The sequence below is a fragment of the Pollachius pollachius genome (assembly GCF_949987615.1).
Source record: "Pollachius pollachius genome assembly, chromosome: 3".
Lineage (NCBI taxonomy): Eukaryota > Metazoa > Chordata > Actinopteri > Gadiformes > Gadidae > Pollachius > Pollachius pollachius.
Genome location: NC_136936.1, coordinates 2,339,594 through 2,357,227, shown reverse-complemented (window position 1 = coordinate 2,357,227; position 17,634 = coordinate 2,339,594). Strand labels below are relative to the sequence as shown.

Sequence of the window (17,634 nt, the reverse complement as noted above, 5' to 3'; positions counted from 1 at the left end):
GTGTGCGTTTGTCTGTGTCTGTGTGTGTGTGTCTGTGTGTGTGTGTGTGTGCGTCTGTGTGTGTGTGTGCGTTTGTCTGTATGTGTGTGTGTGCGTCTGTGTGTGTGCGTTTGTCTGTGTGTGTGTCTGTGTGTGTGTGTGTGTCTGTGTGTGTGTGTCTGTGTGTGTGTCTGTCTGTGCGTTTGTCTGTGTCTGTGTGTGTGCGTCTGTGTGTGTGCGTTTGTCTGTGTGTGTGTGTGTGTGTGTGTGTCTGTGTCTGTGTGTGTGTGTCTGTGTGTGTGTCTGTGTCTGTGTGTGTGTGTGTGTGTCTGTCTGTGTCTGTGTGTGTCTGTGTCTGTGTCTGTGTGTGTGTGTCGGTGCGTCTGTGTGTGTGTGTGTGCGTTTGTCTGTGTCTGTGTCTGTGTGTGTCTGTGTCTGTGCGTGTGTGTGTGTGTGTCTGTCTGTGTGTGTGTGTCTGTGTGTCTGTGTGTGTGTGTCTGTTTGTGTGTGTGTCTGTGTGTCTGTGTGTGTGTGTCTGTGTGTGTGTGTGTGTGTCTGTCTGTGTGTGTGTGTCTGTGTGTGTGTGTGTGTGTGTGTGTGTCTGTGTCTGTGTGTGTGTGTCTGTGTGTGTGTGTGTGTCTGTGTGTGTGTGTGTGTGTGTGTGGGGGGGCTCCGGTGTTAGCTCAGTGGTGGCCAGCAGCACAGGGGGCGGCTCTGTGCGCGGGCCGGAGTGTAAGACGACCACGGCTGTTGTGTGTGGTCTGAATGGGGGGGGGGAGGACCTGGGGTCAGGGGCCACCGAGCCCCAGGGGGCCCCTGTTCTCTCTCTCTCTCAGGACCCCGTCACAGATCACACTCCCCGTCTCAGTTACCCCTCCCTGGGAGGCGAGGGAGGGGCCGAGGCGAGGCCATCTTAGTTCAGCCGCTGGGAAGAAGGGGGCGGGGCATGGGAGGGACATGGGATCCCAGGTGAGCTGGGAAAAGAGAATTCCTGGTTCGGCCGCGGATTTCTAAACACTGCGGAGCCCAGTAGGAGGGAAATTCAATTCAATCCAATATCAATTTTATTTGGGTATATTTTGTTTATAAATGTGCAATTAAAATATAAATGTGACCATTTGATGCATCGCACCAGAGTCAGCCTTAGGCTCAAAACAATGATAGAATGATTTTGAATTGTGAATTATGCTCTCGAAAGCGAACGTCGCTTTGGTCAAAGAAACATAGCAACGCTTTTAACGACAATGTCACTCAAGGTTTCGTTATGTTTCTAGAAACTTGATATGCCCCTAGTGGCAGAGCACTGTAACGACCTGTGTTCACAGGGCACAGGTGCGTTGACTGCTGATGGGTGCGTTGTGTGCCGCAGACACCCTGAAGGAAGGCAGCACGCGGATACGTGTTGGTGTAATGATTTATTACTGTAACAATCCACCAAAGGCTTTTGAATGGCAAATCGATCGAAGTGCCTGAACCTAGATTAATCATTATCATCTTGCTTTTGTTGTTATAATTTAAATTATAATCCCCTTCCTCCTGACAACTTTTTCACGAGCTCTGATATTTCGTGGAAACAATGATTCACTCTGAAGGAGTTGTGGCTGAAAAAGGGACTCCATCCACCAAAGCAGTAGGATATATAGTCCTAATAGTAAAGATCTTTTTATAAAACCAGCTCCCTTTCCCCCCTCCCCAGTCCACCTCCTCCGACTGATCCTCCATTACTTTGCTGCTCCTGTTTGCTTCCAAGCCATCCGAGGACCCCTCGGGGGGGCTGGAGGTCTTTGATAGCCCGGGCATGCCCTCTAGTGTGGCACTGCTTAGACATACTTATCGACCACTTCCTGCTCCGACAACGCAGCCCGCATGTCCACACACCGGAATCCCTCGATCCCTCAGCGCGGTGTCATTTATAGTTTGCGACGGCAACTTTAGCTGCCGTCTCTGAGGGCGTCGAAGGGGTCAGTCAACCCCAGTGGTCAGGCGGGCACTTCCACTGCACCAGAGAAAAGGGAGATAAGCTGTTTCCTTTTTCACAAAAGCTCAGGTTTACCAACTGTTGAGTGAGGAGATTATAAGGCTCTCTCTTGGACGTCCACCAAGAAGATGGCGATGATAGAGTTTCCCGGTGCAGTCATCTCATTTACAGGTCGACTTTTTAATGAAGTGGTTTCCAGTGGTGGACAGAAGCTGTGGTCCAACGTCCTCTCCGGGCGCCAGCTGGGATGTCGTACCTTAACACTAATAACAGGGTGAGTGGAGAACGACGGGGTTCACTATCACAGCAGGGCTGTTAAGGTGTCCAGCTCGGCTCCTGTCCAGCTCTAAGAGCTGGCCGGTGGGGGGGGAGAGATGTCAGAGGAGTAGCTCCCGTATCATGTGACCCGCCGCCCCGCGTCCTTTGGTCCTGGTCCGGCCCACATCGGGGGAGGGGGACCGCTTCTGGCCGGCGCTGTATCCCCTGTCACAAAAGCACCTTTCTACACAAGAGGGTTACAGAGAACAGGGCACAGAACAGCGGTTCTGCTTGGGTTGGCTCCAGTGTGCCGTAGATTAGCATGTAGTTGGGTTTCAGACCTCCCCCATGCCCGGACAGATACCCTGATTGGTGGGGGTGGCCGTTCTCCCTCGGACGCTGGCGGGGACATCAGCGAGAGACGGGGCACTTGCTAGTATCTCCAGCCACTGCTAGAGAGAAGGATAAATGAAAGGACCACGCACGCAAAACAGGGTAAGGGCTCCTGGTTATCAAATAACATCAGATCGGGGTTCAAGTGTGTCGTAGATGATTGAAGAGGGTTTTGTACGCACCAATGATGGTGTTTCGGAGTTGTCCGTCCCTTTTGGTGTCTTGCTGGCCTTTTTTTCAGGAGTCAAGCGTTTGTAAAGTGCTCTGTAAAAAAACACGTACTGGATAAAAAGCGAATCGCTTTATGTTGATTGAGGTTAAAGACACTGAACTGTGAACTGTGTGAACTGCCTACTAAACATACCTCCGAACAGATCCCAGGTAACCATGAGGATCATCAGCTGTCACTCGGTGCTTTTCGCGGTGGTTGCGGTGGCCTTCGTCATGGCTCCTTGCTTCCAGGCCAAGACCACTGCGAAGCCCAAGCACCACTACACCAAGAAGCCAGCCCCCCCATCCACCGCACACAGCCCTCGGACCCCCGGCTCCCCAAAGACCCCGCTGAAGGCCCTGGAGAGCAAGCCCACGCATGTAGCGGAGCCCCCACCGCCGGCCGCCGCGGAACGGACCCCCTATCCCAGAGACGTGATCCCCGACTACCACATGGAGAGCACTCGCCCCCCCGGTGCTGGGAGTGAGAATTACACACTAGATTACAACGAGTGTTACTTCAACTTCTGCGAGTGCTGCCCACCTGAGAGGGGCCCGAGGGGCCCGAAGGGAGACAGGGGTCTGGCAGGTACGGCCGTTGTCGGACTGGACGGAGCCCGGGTTACGCAAATACATAACACGATGCAAATAATCCATGACCTATTCTATTAGCAGGGCCAGACAGAGGAGAGCCAGGGCCCAATGGTTTACCCGGACCGCAGGGTCTCAAAGGCGCAGTGGGATCGAAAGGGGACAGGGGTAAATATGATTTAGTAGTAGGAGTAGTGACGGTATTATACTGATACAGTCCCTCTGGGTGGAACCAATGCTTCATTTGTTGTTTCTCATGAGCTAAAGGTGATCGAGGAAATGTTGGATTGGCGGGGGCACCGGGAATTCCTGGAAAACCTGGAGAGAAAGGTATTCATTTTGATGGTAGTAAATGCTTCCTTTGCACGACTTGTGGTAACCTGAGCCAGAGTCTCTGTCCCCGCAGGTGAAGGTGGTTCTGACGGCCGGAACGGAGAAGTTGGGTTTCAGGGCAGCCCCGGAGACAAAGGGGAGCCCGGCCTCAATGGGACGGCCGACAAGGGAGAACCAGGGGCCGAGGGTCCGACCGGACCTCCGGGACTGGCTGGGGGGACGGGCCCCAAGGGAGACAAAGGCGACAGGGGGGAGTGTGGCACCTTTGGGGAGAGGGGTAACACAGGGGCCCGCGGGGAGCCTGGACATCCTGGTATTCCGGGCGGAATGGGTCATCCTGGATTGAACGGCAAGTATGGCCCCCCGGGTCAGCCAGGGGTCCGGGGAGACCCGGGGCCCCCTGGACCTCACGGGGAACCTGGGGTGAAAGGGCCCCAGGGAAGCCCAGGACTAAGAGGCCTTTTCGGTCCGAAGGGGGACCGCGGTTACCATGGCATGCGGGGCGAGCGGGGCCACCGCGGGCTGAAAGGCGCCAAGGGGGCGGGGCTTCCCCAAAAGCGCTCGGCCTTCAGCGTGGGCATCACGCCGAGCAAATCCTTCCCGCCGTCCGGCTTCCCGATCCGCTTCGACAAAGTCTTCTACAACGAGGAAGACCAGTACAACGCCTCCTCCCACAGCTTCACCTGTGTCCACGCCGGAGTCTACGTCTTCTCCTACCACATCACCGTGCGGAACAAGCCACTGCGGGCGGCCCTAGTGGTGAACGGCTCGCGGCGGATCCGGACACGAGACTCCCTCCAGGGTCAGGACATCGACCAGGCGTCCACGCTGCTGCTGCTGCGGCTGGCGGCCGGAGACCAGGTGTGGCTGGAGACCCTGAGGGACTGGAACGGAGCTTACGCCAGCAGCGAAGACGACAGCGTATTCTCTGGGTTCCTGCTGTACTCGGACGAAGCGTGATACTCGACGATCAGCCCCGGCCTGACTCCATAAACGGACTGCGTTTAAAAGCGACGGCAATCGAAGCCTCTCGTTCACACAGAGGGCGGAGTCAATCAGGAGCGCCGACAGCTGGCGTGAGCGGTGCTTGTGTAGAGCTGGTTTTAAGGTAACTTGCTCAGGGACACCTGAACACCTTTGGCCTGAAGGAGCTGAGGATTCAAACCAGGAATCAGACGACGTACACCTCCTGAGCTCCTGCTGCCTTATATCTGCTGATAAGGCCTACATTTGTTTGTTGAACTACCTGCAGAACTACAGGAACCTACGCCTACAGACAGTTCCATCCACTGTCATGGGACATCTCAACGTTTGAAGCCAGCCAATGTTGGGTTTTGATCTTACTCAATCTTATGGCTGAATTTAACCAACACTATTTGCAACACTTATGAACCGGACATATTTACTCTTCCATTCTCTATTTCAACACCATGACACCACATTGTAACTGAAGTTTCACTTCACTTTTTGGAACCAGGGCGTTTCCATAACTTTCTCGGCATTAGCACATCTGCCGCTAATCTCTCAATCTCTAACTGTTCTATTCCTACATTGCATTCAAACAGCTACTATATATATATATATATATATATATATATATTTATTGATATATATATTTATATTTCATTGTAATGTTACACAATTAAGATCTAGCAAGTATAGCTAGGATATATGACGGGTAAACGGTAAGAGAATATGATTTTGTTCTAAAACTCTTCCAAAGTTTGTCCTTCTCTGTAACTCCAACTACATAACAATATGTAATCACTTTTAAATATTAAAGGGTTGTAAAACAGTTGTTGTATAGTTTATATAAAAATCATAGTACCTGTTGATCATTATGAATGTTTATATCTTTCATATATTCCTAATAGTAAAATTGTTTTTAGTCATATTTTGTTTTGCCAAAAAGGGTATTTGTTTATTTGATTTAGAAAGCACATGTCGTTTAAATTGTTACATAATTTCATTTAGAATCACATATAGATTTGCGATGAATATGGTGGACAACAACTTGAAAATAATTAAAGTTTAAAAAAAAGGGATTCAGTGTTCATTAGTCGTTATTGTTCTTGATTTCATATCGGCTACATGGTTATTGCAGAGGAACCCGTATCGGACAGCCAGAGGTTCCCCTCAGAAGAGGCTCCCCTCAGAAGAGGCTCCGCTTGTGGGGAGAGGGCTCCAGCAGAGATGGGTGTGCGGCTCAGGGTCTGAACCGGAGACAAGAACAGGGAGATGAGCAAATCGCTGAATGCAAATTCAGGATAAAGACACAGAGGGCCAATCCATGACCACGGGTCAAGTGTGGGCCGCTTACTCAACATATCTCCTAACAGATGGTCAATGGACTGCATTCATGTACCACTTTTCTAACCAGTGGCCACTCGAAGCGCTTTACAATATCGCCCGACATTCACCCATTATTACACACATTCACACACCGACGGCGGTTGTCGACCATGTAAGGCGACAGCCAGCTCGCTGGGAGCAGGTAAGCTGAGGTGCCTTGCTCAGAGACACCTCGACACTCCGGGGATCGACTAGCCACCTTCCAGCCAACCCGCTCTACCTCCTGAGCCTCATGCCGCCCCAGACCCAAGGCGACCATGAGGATCGCCTGCTGCAACGGTCACCTTTCTGTTACGCTCACGTCACGGTAATTATAACCGATGAATATTGATGAGGATCACCTGTATCCCTCCGGCTCGCTCCACCTGTTGAGGTTCAGCGACGGAACCCGAGCCCTGCAGCGGTACGCCCCCTCCCTCTTCAGGACCACCAGACTCGCTCTCTTCTGAGACCGGGCGATTCCTTCCAGTTTCTTATCGTCTCTGTAGAAGTAGACGTGGACTTCAGCGGCCGGATCCGGTTTGATGAAGGTGAACGTGCATCTGAGCGTCATGTCTTTCTGCTTAGTGTCGGCGTTCACAACCAGCGACAAAATGGGCTTAGAAACAACCTCTAAGAAAAGGTGGAGGAAAGGTGGAGGAGATGTTGATTATTCCAAATTCACAAAATAAGTATCACCAGCAGTGTACAGTAAACCAACAAGTCAGCATATTTAGATCAGTTTACCAATAAACATCTTCATTGGAAAGAATAGATCAGCTCACCTTTGACAGTCACCAGATTGCCTAGAGATTTGGCAACGTTTTGCTGTCTATTAAACCAAGCGGCCATACAATGGTATGTGCCCTGATACGTGAGGTTGACGTTAGGAAGGGTGAAATCTGCCATCCCGTCAGATCGACTCGACACCAAGACATTATCTTTGTACAGATACACCTCGGTCAGCCTGGGCGTGCCCCGCACCCGACACTTGGCAACCAGGGTCTCCCCCACCAGGACGGGCTGGCTCACCGTCAGCAGGACTTCGCCCACTAGAGGACGGGAGGGGACATGACACTCGGATTAACACCGGGAGGGTTCAATGGTGTGTGGACATCGTTGTGATGACGTGTGAAGGGTTTCTTTGAAAACATTTAAGTTGATTAGTTTAACTTCTTCAAAAGTACATGGCGCTACGTAAATATTTACGTTTGAATTAGTATTTGTTCCTTCTAGCCAATTAGGGGCCGGAAAGGAAAGAGCCATATGTAATGAATATCTAATTTCTTTTTGTCATTGTTTTGTATTCTATATGATTATTATTATAGAATACTTATTACTACTACTTATTATATAGATTGCATAATATCATGGACCCATCAGGCTTCGTTCCATAGAGTCATGATGTCAAATGTCGGGACATCATGCACGGTAAACAGAGCTAGAAGCCTACGAAGCAGCACCGTGTTTTGACCCTTATTTGGATTTCATGCCTTTTGTTTGCATTATTCCCTTTTTACAAGTAAATGGTCCAACGAACTAAAGAGACACGTCCTTTTTGGAGTCAAACTCATTGCTTCTATTGGCTTACTAAGTGTTGTGAAAGAACACAGACCTCTGAAGAATTAGTCCCGCCTCCGAGGCTCCGGCTCCCTCGGTCAAATGTCTATGTAGTTAAAGTAGTAAACGATTTTTAATGCTACTTTAACGGCACTGACAATCCAAAATCCCAGTCGAAACTAGATGGAAAAAGTGTGTAGTTCAAGACGTGACGCAGCTTTTACTTCTTCGCCACCTACAGAGTTTGTTATGTACGATCATTCTAAACCTCGTGTTATTTCCCATGGACATTTGACCGAGGGAACCGGGAGCCTCGGAGGCGGGACTTATTCTTCAGTGGTCTATTGGCAAGACAAACACCGCACTCACTGTCGATCGAGATATCGTGGGGCAGGCTCTTGGGGGTGTAAATGATCCCCCCTACCCCCCTCCTCTCCCCCCTGCAGACGTAAGTCCCAGCGTCCTTCACGGCCGCCGAGGGGATGGTCAGCTCCCCGGCCTGAACCAGCCGCTGGCCGTCCCGAAACCACGCGTGTGTCCACGTGGACCGGAGGTCAGGGACACTGCACGTCAGGCGGATGGGCTCCCCGTGGAATACGGTGGAATGGCCCATGTTGGTCAGCGTGGCTTTGAAAATTTCTACAGTAAAAAAATTTAAAGAGGTGATATCATGCCTTTTCCCTTGGATTTAGACTGTTAAAGGACGTATGTATACATGTTGTACGTCTGCTAAGCTAGAACAATCTAAGACCGAGCCTGGAGTGTTCGCGCCAACCCGAGAACGCCCCTCAATAGGTGTAACAGCGTTTTAATCAGTCAGTTGATCATCTGCCACCCACGATGCCATTGATTAACCCGCTGGAAGATGAATGCAATAAGTGTCAAATTGAGTTTGAATTTTTTGGAAAGTATTTAATACGTACCACCCACTTCTTCTGAACGAACCAAGGTCAGTAGCGTTGACACAACTGAAACAGAGCCATCGAAGAATATGAAACATAGCTTACACGTTGTCTGCAGTTTAAAGACTCACACACACACACACACGTATATTATATATATACACATTTATATACATATTCTCTCTCTCTCTCTCACACACACACACACACACACACGCACACACACACACACACACACACACGAGAGAGGGACTCACCGAGGAGACAAAGGGGCCCATCCATCCTGACCGCTCGTCCAGAAGACCTTGATTCAAACTTCTCTCTTCTCTTCTCTTTTATAAAGCAAACGGGAACTGAAAGTTTGTGTTCTTTCTCCACAAATCCCCCAGGACGTCCTCTTACAAAACCGGTTGGCACTGAAATGAAGCCATTTCTCACGTCCACTTTAGGAACGCAGTCATGAGAAGCCGGAGTTATGTGTGAGGATTCACTTCGCTTTCAGAAATCCACGTTTCCCTGCGAACCCAGTTAATTAGCTCCATATTGTAACTGTTTTCTATTTATTCATTACTATCCACCGTTTAGAAAAGCCTTCAAACAGCCACCACAGTAAGCAGGAATACCCTTTTTTATATTATATATATATTTTTTAATGCATGATATTCACATCATACATGAAGGTCGACAATAGCCACATTAAGGGAATTAAGGAATATAAGCAGGGATCAAACCGTCAGAACATTTTGACTTTTTATTATTATTCTATCTCAATGAAACAAGCTTATGAATGGTAATAAAACACTGTTTCTTCAATAACTTATATTTAAATAAAATAGTTTGTATTACATAGCTCCTTGTTAAACAACACCAAACCTACATGGTTAGATTTTTTTTGCTTCCCAATACCTGATCAATGTTAGTGCATACAATGAGATGACTCGATCGATCAATATCGGTGCACTGACGGCACACATCAGCATTCCTCCTCCAAAGCGACCCCGCTCCGTTTACAAAGTAACCAAACGGTTTGAGGTCTTTGACTAATAGATAGGTAAAAGAAGAATCCTAAAACAATTGATCAAATCCCCATGCCATGCCCCCAACAGATCCTGCAGGTCTTTCCCCAACACACTGACTCAGATGACCCCAAAGTGCTGTTGTGTACAAAGCTCGAAAATGCATTGACGGTTATTGTTTTGATTTATTTATATATATATATATATATATAAATATCTCTCCACACACGCACACACACACGCACACACACACACACACACGCACGCTTAAAAATAAGACAAAAAAAGAATAAACTGAATAAAACGACAGGATCATGAACCCATGTTTCTGACTCCTCAGCCAATCATTTAAAAGCTCCGACAGAGAAGTCAAAGAAATAAAAATATATCTCCCTTCCATGGCAAATAAATAAAGGGAAGGGCAAGGGACACCCAAATCAACCCCAGTTCATTAAAAGCATTAACGTGGCACGTCTTTAAGAGGACATGCACAGAAGAATGGATCTTATTGCACCCAGAACCTTTCGCAACCGCCATTCCTTAGAAAAAGATCGCTTCCCTAAACGCCGCTTTTGAAAGCAGTAGTGTCGCAGAACAAAAAGACGCACACGTCTATCGACACAACACCTCTAGATCTTCTGCAGATGGATTACCAATGCAACATGTCCATGCAAATAGCCTCTCCCCCCCAACACACACACACACACACACACACACACACACACACACACTTCATTTCTACATATTACATACATAAGAACTACAGATTTGGGGAATATTAGGTGTAATGATGCACATCACACATCATTTCATAGAAACTAGTATGACACCACATAAGGATTATACTTTGTCGTTCATTTTCTTTTTTGTTGTTATGATTCTAAAGTGGCCTAATATCAGCGTCATCTCTAAGGAAACTAAACGTGCGAGGGGACGGAAGGGCCCCCGTATAAGACCCCTACAGAGGGGCCCCCAGAGAACCATCCAGAGGGGCCCCCAAAGAATCCTACAGAGGGCCCCCAGAGAACCCTCCAGAGAACCCTCCAGAGGGGCCCCCAGAGAACCCTACAGAGAACCCTCCAGAGGGGCCCCCAGAGAACCCTCCAGAGGGGCCCCCAGAGAACCCTCCAGAGGGGCCCCCAGAGAACCCTCCAGAGGGCCCCCAGAGAACCCTCCAGAGGGCCCCCAGAGGGCCTCCAGAGAACCCTCCAGAGAACCCTCCAGAGGGCCCCCAGAGGGCCCCCAGCGTCCGTCTGGAGTGATGCTGCGGGAGCATGGAGCGCTGCTCTGCAGGGGAGGGGGTATCAGGACCCCCGGCTCTGAAGTCCCCCGGAGTGGAGCCCGTTCTGGAGTGTGATGAAGGGGACCGGGGCCCCTGGGGGACGCTAGGACACCGGTGGGGGGGGGGAGGGAGGGCGGGCAGGCGGGCCCCCATCACCCGGCGAACAGCTGTGGCAGCAGCGGCGGCGGCAGGAGGTCGTTCTCCACGTTGTCGGCGTCGATGGCCGATGGTGCGGCGGCGGCGGCGGCGGCGGCAGGGGGCGGGCCCTCGGTCGCCGGGGGGAACCGCCCCAGGGCGCCGTGCACCTTGTGCTCCACGTCCTGGCTCCAGTCGATGAGGTCGCTCTCCAGCCGGCGGGCCCCCTCCATGACGCGCTCCTGGCGGACGCCCAGCCCCGTCAGAAGGTCCAGGCCGCTCTGGACCTGCTGCAGTGAGGCCCCCGGGGGCCCCCCGGAGGCCAGGGGCCGCGGGGGGCCCGGGGCCTGGCCCGACATGTGGAGCTCAAAGTCCTCGGAGCTCATGTTGAGGGAGCGGCCGTCCAGCTTCTCGATGAAGGCCACAGCGCAGCACTGGAGGAGGAGGAGGAGGAGGAGGAGGAGGGAGGGGGAGGAGGAGGAGGAGGGAGGGGGAGGAGGGGGAGGAGGAGGAGGAGGAGAAGGAGGAGGAGGGTCAGTGGCTCCTTCTGCTGAACCGCACAGTGTCTCTCTGTCTGTGTGTGTAGGTGTGTGTGTCTCTCCCTCTATTGTCTCCACTCTCCCCCACACTTAACTCACTCCCCCCCCCCCCCCCCCCCCTTCCTTCCCCTCTCCCTCCTCCTCCTCCCCCCCCCCCTCACCAGGTTGGTGAAGTAGTATCCGTCCTCTCCGCTCATGATGCGGCTGGGGCTGCAGAAGCGCGTGACGTACTGGATGTTGGACTGCAGCCGCGGGGGGTTGGCCTTCAGCACCATGTAGATGAGCGCCGGCAGGAAGTCGTCGGCCGACGCCGGCTCCCCCTTGGTGGCCCGGATGGCGCTGAAGATGTGCTTGCTGCAGCGCGTGACGCAGGCCAGCTTCTGCTGCGGGACGCGCTTGGAGTCCATCTCGATCACGTCTGCAAACGGCAGACGTGAGAGGGAGCGGGGCCTGGCGGCGGGCGGGTTGGAACGGGGACTCGCCCGCGGCGGGACCTACCTGTGATGGCTTTGACCACGCTGTCGGACACCTCGGGAATCTCCTCGTCCACGGGAACGCACAGCATCTCCATGGTGACCCAGTGCAAGGCCCTGGGGGGGGCGGAGGGGTCACAGGCGGGGGTCACAAGACACTCCGGCTCGGGGGGGGGGGGGGGGGCGGCATGTTGGTTTTCCAACCAATCAAAGACCTGGAGCTTTGAACCACTCCCCTTAAAGAGTAGGGAGGCCCCCAAGGGACTTTGGGACCGCCTCCATGTGTCATGTCTAACTGGTCAGGTAACTAGTTATCTGGTGAGGTAACTAGTTATCTGGTGAGGTAACTAGTTATCTGGTGAAGTAACTAGTTATCTGGTGAAGTAACTAGTTATCTGCTGAGGTAACTAGTTATCTGGTGAGGTAACTAGTTATCTGCTGAGGTAACTAGTTATCTGGCAGGTAACTAGTTATCTGGTGAGGTAACTAGTTATCTGGTCAGGTAACTAGTTATCTGTCAGGTAACTACTAATCTGGTCAGATAACTAGTTATCTGGTGAGGTAACTAGTTATCTGGTCAGGTAACTAGTTATCTGGTGAGGTAACTAGTTATCTGGTGAGGTAACTAGTTATCTGTCAGGTAACTAGTTATCTGGTGCGAAAACTAGTAATCTGGTCAGTAACTAGTTTTCTGGTGGCCTGTGGAACTGGTTTGGACCCTTCAGATGTTGGGAGCCCAGTGTGAAGACTGGTTCACATCCCTCCATTTTACAAACGGAGCACAAGAGAGTTGATCCCAAGAGGGAGTTGATCCCCAGAGGGAGTTGATCCCCAGAGGGAGTTGATCCCAGGAGGGAGTTGATCAGCTCAAGGTATAAGTTATAATTTCAATAAATCCAAATCCAAACACATACCAGGCCTACGGGCTCTGCTAGCGAGGTGCGATGGTCTTGCACCTCGCTAGCAGAGCTGTACTGAGTGCAGAGAAGAGTCCGCTCCATCTCAGCCGGTGGCGGCCCGATAATAAAAAGCGGCCCGTGAGCGCCAGAGAATCCCTCGCTTTGGTTCCACTTCCGCATTCCGTGTTTCCCAACAGACCCGACCGCTGACCTGACCCTAACACCCAGACCTGACCCCTGACCTGACCCTAACACCCAGACCTGACCCTAACACCCAGACCTGACCCCTGACCTGACCCTAACACCCAGACCTGACCCTAACACCCAGACCTGACCCCTGACCTGACCCTAACACCCAGACCTGACCCCTGACCTGACCCTAACACCCAGACCTGACCCCTGACCTGACCCTAACACCCAGACCTGACCCCTGACCTGACCCTAACACCCAGACCTGACCCTAACACCCAGACCTGACCCCTGACCTGACCCTAACACCCAGACCTGACCCCTGACCTGACCCTAACACCCAGACCTGACCCCTGACCTGACCCTAACACCCAGACCTGACCCCTGACCTGACCCTAACACCCAGACCTGACCCCTGACCTGACCCTAACACCCAGACCTGACCCTAACACCCAGACCTGACCCCTGACCTGACCCTAACACCCAGACCTGACCCCTGACCTGACCCTAACACCCAGACCTGACCCTAACACCCAGACCTGACCCTAACACCCAGACCTGACCCTAACACCCAGACCTGACCCTAACACCCAGACCTGACCCCTGACCTGACCCTAACACCCAGACCTGACCCTAACACCCAGACCTGACCCCTGACCTGACCCTAACACCCAGACCTGACCCCTGACCTGACCCTAACACCCAGACCTGACCCTAACACCCAGACCTGACCCCTGACCTGACCCTAACACCCAGACCTGACCCCTGACCTGACCCTAACACCCAGACCTGACCCCTGACCTGACCTTTGCAAAACGGGGGTCAAAAAATCAGCGAAGGAGGAGCAGCCCGCCCTCACGCCCTATAGGGAGGAGGAGGGGGAGGAGCAGGAGGAGGAGGAGGAGGAGCAGGAGGAGGAGCAGGAGGAGGGGCAGGAGGAGGAGCAGGAGGAGGAGCAGGAGGGGCAGGAGGAGCAGGAGGAGGGGCAGGAGCAGGAGGAGGAGGGGCAGGAGGAGCAGGAGGAGGAGGAGGAGGAGGGGCAGGAGGAGCAGGAGGAGGAGGAGGAGGAGGGGCAGGAGGAGCAGGAGGAGCAGGAGGGGGGGCAGGAGGAGCAGGAGGAGGAGGAGGAGGAGGGGCAGGAGGAGCAGGAGGGGGGGCAGGAGGAGCAGCCCAGTGCCTCTAGAGGAGCGCTCCCGTTGCCTCCTACCTGATCCTCTTCTGGATGGCCAGGTCTTTGTCCTCGTCGTCGGTGGACTCGGGGCAGAAGACGCCCTCGTAGAGACGGCTCATCATGTAGCGCTCCACCTCGTCCATCACACTCTCCACCTGCTCCGACGAACCTGGAGGTGACAAATACACACACACACACACGTAAACAAAAACTATTTTACGGACACACACACACACACACACAAAAGTAACCCCACAAATACGCACGCAAAAACACGCACGCACACACACACAAACAAGTTAACAGACATGCGCACAAGTAACAACACACATGCACCCGCACACAAACACGTGTGTGTTTGTTTGTGTGTGTGTGTCTGTGTGTGTGTGTATGTGTGTGTGTGTACCTTTGAACTGAGTGTGCAGGTAGTCAGAAAGTCTGTGGTAGAAATCCTGGACACATTCAGAGAGCTCTTCAACACCCAGTTCCTTAAAAAACAATATAAAAAAGGAATCGTGAATTCGCTCACATTGCACGACACCTCAGTAATAAAACAAGGGTATTTGCAGGCGGCCAGTGAGACACAGAACCTCACACATGTTCAACACCAAGGAAGCGGTTCGTTTGCAGCTTTCGGGATTTCGCTGCCCGCATTAAAATAGAGTGTCTCTGCCCCCCCCCCCCCCCCCCCTGTTGTAGAACATGCTGTCGGTGAACGCCCCTCACCCTCTTGTAGAACATGCTCTCTGTGAACGCTCGGCACTGCTTGAAGATCTCGCGGCCCGGTCTCAGAGGCTTCAGGAAGTCGATGAAGTCCCGCGTGGCTTGGTCGGGGTCCGGGGGCCCGTGGCGGGGGCCCCCCGAGGAGCCGGGCGCGGCCTCCCCCGAGATGTGATCTGAAGACAGAGCGCTTGATGAACACGTCACCTGTGCAGGCTTTTTTGCGACACTCTTCACCAAATGCTTAAAGGTGAGGTATAATACCACCAGGGGTGAGTGTGATCAGCCGTTACAAGCCGTTTTGGAAATGTGCCTCTTCTGACATCACAGGTGGGCGTGTCCACCAAGATGTGTGCTAGGTAGATCAGCCCACCGGCCTGGCCAGTGGACTGTGGCAAACGTTGCTCTTCTATCCGTCACACGTCTAGGTCGACACGTCCACCTGTGATGTCAGAGGCTGCACACTTCCAAAACGGCTTCTAACGGCTTATCACACTCGCACCTGGTGGTATGATATGTCCCCTTCAAGTCTCCGTGAGGCGAAGACCGTTTGCTCGATAAATAAATCAAACATTTATTTTGTTTAAAAAAAACACAGTAAAGAGGAAACAGTCCTCACGATGCGAGTTAAAAGATGATCCATAGTGGGCCTTGTTAAATCAATAAACAATATCAATCAATCATTGAATGGACGAACAACTCGGCTTTAGACAGACAAGACCAAACAACAAGCACTTACCTTTTTTGGGTGGTGTTTTTGTGGAGGTGCTGAAAAGTTTTGTGACCGTTTTGACTTTACTGGCCTTTTCCTTGGGTTTCTTTTCCTCAAGCTTGGCCGAGGCAGCAGGCTGCGTTGGGGCCTTCCGGTGCGTGCTGGTGTAAGCCACCTCCTCCTCTTTCTGCAACCTGGGCACAAGTCCGGAACAAAACACCATCCACATGAGCGCCCACATACCACACCATCTCATACAGGTCAGGATAACACTGAGATACGACACACACACACACCTATCTATCTATATACACACAAACATATATATATATATATATATACACACACACACACACATATATATACATATACATATACATATACATATATATATATATATATATATATATATATATATATATATATATACACATACATACATACATACATACATACATACATACATACATACATACACGTTACACTACATGTTTGCAAACCTCTCTGCAAGGGCCCAGTCTTCTTGAATCTGAGTCTGTTTGTCTTTCTGGTTCTCGTCTCTCCAGCATTTTGAACACAGACCTCTCCAGGCTGCGTTGCCGTAAAACCCACATCCTTTGGTGCACAGCAGCTCCGATTGGTCCAGGTGGATGCCACTGCGTTCAAACCTCTGCGTCGTCATGCCTTCGTTTTGCTATGATTTCTGACAGGAGAATGTAAACAAGATCATTGATAATTAAAAACTTTCTGTGGCGGAATCGGGGCTCAATGAGCTATAATGGTGTTACATGTCATGCCATTACAAGCGGAAAGCATCCAGTAACAGGTTAACACTAATCCAGTAACAAGTGACGTGAACAGTAACACAGTAATGTTGACAACTTGATATCGAACAGAATGGACCTGGGATATTAAAAGGACCAAAGACACAACCTAGTGACGCCTCCTAGGGGACCCGTTTAACACACTGCGAACTTTAAGTTAAGTTATCAACACAGGAGCTTCAACTATGTGTCCTGACTCGTCTTCTCAGAACTCAGCTGACTCCCACAAGGACGTATACGGTCTCTCTCTGGTCTCACGTTTCATTATAAAGACACGGTCTCTCCCTGGTCTGGACGTTGTCCTCTGGGTTACAGTCCAAAAGTCACACCTTGGCCGCTGGCTGTTTAATAAACTACCTACTTCACGATCAGAGACACTGTCAAAATGGCAAATCGGACCAGTGTTGACATCAGCGCCTCCTCCAGCGGCTCGTCTAGCGCCGGGGTCCGGGGATGAGAGCCCCAGGACCAGGACCGGCTCTGCGGGGTACGACGTGTGTTCTTACCGGAGACTTGCAGCATGTCAACGTCAATGACCTCTTCCCCTGGAGCTCCGGGCGGCCGGAGTTTGCTTTAGCTTGGACTAGTTGGCTATCTCTGCTTCCCAGCCATTTTGTGTGTATGCTGGTATGTCAGGTTTTCTTCCTGTGCTGGATGGGAGGATGTTGGAGGTTGCCACCTAGAGGATGGGAGGAGTACCGTGTTTTTGCTTTTGGTCGAATGGGTTTTCAAAAGAATATAAAATATGACAACTTTATTGAATTTTAGCTCTTCCAAATTCTGTAATTGGGTTGTTTTAAAGGTTTGCATACCCGATGGGTCCTTCCTGGATATCTGTTGATGGCTTAGATCTGGGATTGAGGCCATGAACCACATTTACATTTAGGGCATTTAGCAGACGCTTTTATCCAAAGCGACATACAATAGGTACTAAAACGCGTCTGAACTAAGAGTCCAGACGTGTTTATATCTGAAGAACACAGTCAGAGAGCTCTTATTAGTCAGAGTCAGATGGGAATGGCGTCTTTGCATATTATCATATTGGCATGAAGATAAATCTATTTATCATTAATGAATAAATAGTGGTCCGACAGGGCCCTTTGTAACGTCCCAAAAAAGGAAGAACTTTTATGTCAGAC

General features: G+C 51.2%; 3 protein-coding genes across 3 annotated transcripts; 1 reads left to right on the top strand and 2 right to left on the bottom strand.

Annotated features, from left to right (window-relative positions):
- Positions 1 to 2,995: 2,995 nt before the first annotated feature.
- On the top strand, positions 2,996 to 4,702 carry otol1b (otolin 1b; the record flags this gene model as incomplete). Its single annotated transcript, XM_079732844.1, has 3 exons — positions 2,996 to 3,407; positions 3,677 to 3,739; positions 3,816 to 4,702. 3 exons carry the CDS (start codon positions 2,996 to 2,998, stop codon positions 4,700 to 4,702), a joined length of 1,362 nt encoding a protein of 453 aa, XP_079588970.1.
- Positions 4,703 to 5,642: 940 nt separating this feature from the next.
- LOC307072902 (high affinity immunoglobulin gamma Fc receptor I-like) lies at positions 5,643 to 8,874 on the bottom strand. The gene is made up of 6 exons (XM_079732473.1): positions 8,793 to 8,874; positions 8,557 to 8,601; positions 8,003 to 8,272; positions 6,859 to 7,125; positions 6,436 to 6,706; positions 5,643 to 5,955 (listed from the first exon to the last, which is right to left on the bottom strand). The coding sequence occupies exons 1-6, from the start codon at positions 8,815 to 8,817 to the stop codon at positions 5,949 to 5,951; spliced, it is 885 nt and encodes a 294-aa protein (XP_079588599.1). The 5' UTR covers positions 8,818 to 8,874; the 3' UTR covers positions 5,643 to 5,948.
- An 869-nt stretch (positions 8,875 to 9,743) lies between these two features.
- rabgef1l (RAB guanine nucleotide exchange factor (GEF) 1, like) lies at positions 9,744 to 17,137 on the bottom strand. The gene is made up of 9 exons (XM_079732458.1): positions 17,002 to 17,137; positions 16,172 to 16,374; positions 15,699 to 15,865; positions 14,966 to 15,135; positions 14,646 to 14,727; positions 14,276 to 14,408; positions 12,006 to 12,097; positions 11,669 to 11,925; positions 9,744 to 11,402 (listed from the first exon to the last, which is right to left on the bottom strand). Exons 2-9 carry the CDS (start codon positions 16,351 to 16,353, stop codon positions 10,986 to 10,988), a joined length of 1,500 nt encoding a protein of 499 aa, XP_079588584.1. The 5' UTR covers positions 16,354 to 16,374; positions 17,002 to 17,137; the 3' UTR covers positions 9,744 to 10,985.
- Positions 17,138 to 17,634: the final 497 nt, after the last annotated feature.

Excerpts from the sequence above, each read along its gene's own strand:
- LOC307072902 (XM_079732473.1), bottom strand. The coding sequence starts at position 8,817 with ATGGATGGGCCCCTTTGTCTCCTCG. Across the intron at positions 8,273-8,556 it reads TCGTTCAGAAGAAGTGGGTG|AAATTTTCAAAGCCACGCTG; the intron begins GTACGTATTAAA and ends TTTTTACTGTAG. Across the intron at positions 7,126-8,002 it reads CCACGATATCTCGATCGACA|TGGGCGAAGTCCTGCTGACG; the intron begins GTGAGTGCGGTG and ends CCCGTCCTCTAG.
- rabgef1l (XM_079732458.1), bottom strand. The coding sequence starts at position 16,353 with ATGACGACGCAGAGGTTTGAACGCAGTGGCATCCACCTGGACCAATCG. Across the intron at positions 15,866-16,171 it reads GACTGGGCCCTTGCAGAGAG|GTTGCAGAAAGAGGAGGAGG; the intron begins GTTTGCAAACAT and ends ACTTGTGCCCAG. Across the intron at positions 15,136-15,698 it reads AAAAACACCACCCAAAAAAG|ATCACATCTCGGGGGAGGCC; the intron begins GTAAGTGCTTGT and ends CTCTGTCTTCAG.